The 2355-nt window shown below is 57.2% G+C and overlaps 1 protein-coding gene across 1 annotated transcript in view; it reads right to left on the reverse strand.

The window, feature by feature from the left end:
* ZNF358 (zinc finger protein 358) overlaps positions 1–2355 on the reverse strand; it is a gene marked incomplete in the record, with an annotated part of 6125 nt that overhangs the window by 2716 nt on the left and 1054 nt on the right. Inside the window, 1 exon segment of the mRNA XM_027768992.1 lies at positions 99–201. Coding sequence (XP_027624793.1) covers positions 99–201 — 103 coding nt within the window.

The raw sequence follows: 2355 nt of genomic DNA on the forward strand, positions 1-2355 counted from the left end.
TTTCCCTTTGTCATCTTTGGCTGCAGGGAAACTACAGCATCCCCCCAGCTAGGATAGGGAGTGGGACATGGTGGGACCCACCCCTTTCAGCCCCGAACCTGGGTGGCAGTCAGGTGACCCGGGTCTAGACGCCTCCAGTCCCCAACTGCATGGCTCTGCCCCTCTCTCCATCCTGGGCTCCTCTCCTGCGAAGCTTGGGTCCTGCGGAGGAGACAGTCCTCAGTTCCAACGCCCTCGATCAGGGTTCCCTTGGGGGAGAGTGGGTGGCAGGGTTCCTGTGCTCTGGAGCACACAGCCTGAATTTCTGTCCCACAGTTGGGAATGGCAGGTTTGGGGTCTCCTGGTAGAGAAGGGAACCTCTGGCTGGCATCGTGTACTCTGGATCCCATGCCTGGGGCATAAGAATATATGTAGATGGGCCAGTAGGTGGCACAGTGGTTAAGGAACTGGATCCTACATGGTTGACTGTGGTTTGAGTCCCAGACCCAGCAGTTTGAAACTCACACTGGGTGCATGTGCATGCATGCCCAAAATCCTGAGAGGAGAATGGAGGAGAAGGGAATGGGGAAAGGCCATCCTCCTGGGGGGTGATTTCTTGCTTTCTGTCTCTCTGGCAAGCACATGCACCCTATACCAAAACTCTCTCAAATAAAAAAGTGTGTGTAGAGGGCGAACCCCAACCCAGTCGCTGAGGGAGGACGGGGCCCTGGCTTGTCCTCTGGGGAGAAGACAGCCTGAATTCTAGAGCTCACAGCTAGAGATGGAAAAGCGTCTAAACATCTGTGTACTGAGATCTGGACTCCTGTTTTTAAAGGTAGAGAAGAGGAAATTATAAAAGGGACCCCTCTGGTCAGGAGAGGTGGGGAGACCTATGGGCCCCCCATAGCCAGTGGGGTGGGAACAGTTGCCAATATGCCTGTTTTCCTGATTGGTTAGAAGATCCTGATTCTTGGGACCAGCAGTTAGCGTAATGGCTATGTTGCTGGACTCCCACGTAGTTGACCGCGGTTCACGTCCTGGACCCGGTGGCTTAAAACTCACGCCGGGCGCATGTGCGTGCATGCCCAAGATCCCGAGAGGAGAATGGAGGAGAAGGGATTGCAGCGTGGCCATCCCCCCTGGGGGGTGATTTCTTGCTTTTTGTCTCCCTGTCTCTCTCTGTCTGGCTGGTGAGCGCATGCGCCCTATAGCAAAAACCTCTATAAATAAATAAATAAATAAATAAAATAAAATAGAAGATCCTGATTCTTTTTGTCTTTAATGTACCAGAGGGTACGAATGGTTGCCCAGGAGAGACGGGGAGAAAGAGACAGAGACAGTGAGAGAGCACTGCCATGGAATACGGTCATGCTGCAACCCCCTCTCCCCCATCGCTCACTCCTTTCAGGACTGCGGGCACACATGCACATGTGCCTGGCATGTTTCTCAAGCCACCGGGTCCAGGATTTGAACCTTGCTGCTGGTCATGTGGAATCCAGCCACCTTTACCACCATGCCACCTGCTGGTGGGAAGACCCTGAATCCTAAGCCCTAGCTGGAGGGTAGGCTGAAATAACACCTGGGGATCCTCCTGGGTTACTGGGGGAACCCCTGGCCCATCTCCAAGGGAGCGGAGATTCCTGAGTGGCACCCGGAGTGGTACCCAACTGTGTCATCATGCTTATGTTCCTTCCTGGAAGAAGGGTCCTGCCCAGACTGAATTCCGGTGAGTCAGAGCAACAACAGCTGGCACCTCTCCTGGGAGTAGGGGGGTTAGGGCTCGGGGAGATGCCTTGGCTGCCCACCCCATGGCTGGTTGTAGGGGTGTCAATAAACAGATGTCTGCAGGGGAGGGCAGTGTACCCAGCCTACCTGTCTGGCAGTGGGTAAGCAAGACTGGGTTTCCAGGTGGCCTCTTCAACCCAGACCCCATAGTTGGAGGGAGGGAAGACAACCAGCGTCCCTTCCTGGGTTCTTGGGGGGCAGAGGAACCCTTAGATTGCCTCCGGAGAAGGGGCCTCGTGAATCTTAGCGTGGAAGATGGGAGGACGAATTACTGGGGTCCTTCCTGTGTCCCTGGGAAGGGAGGGGGGCAGGTGGACCCTTGGATCCCCTCCTGGGGCAGGGGCTCAGAACTCCAGACCCCAGGCTGGGGAGCGAGGGGAACAATAGCCAGGCCGGTAAATGGCTTCGTGAACTCCCGACCTCGGGCTGGCGGCGGGGAGAACAAGTCCTGGGCCCTGCTTTCCAAAGGGGAGGGGGCGTCCTGCGCTCCGGACCTCCGAGCTGGCGGGCGCCCCCACCCCTCCGGATGGAAGGCTCCCGCCTCCGGGGCTCTGCCCCCGGCCGCAACGGCGGGGCGGGGGCGCGGTGCGG

Source organism: Tupaia chinensis, unplaced genomic scaffold (assembly GCF_000334495.1).
Source record: "Tupaia chinensis unplaced genomic scaffold, TupChi_1.0 Scaffold148210_1, whole genome shotgun sequence".
Taxonomy (NCBI): domain Eukaryota; kingdom Metazoa; phylum Chordata; class Mammalia; order Scandentia; family Tupaiidae; genus Tupaia; species Tupaia belangeri.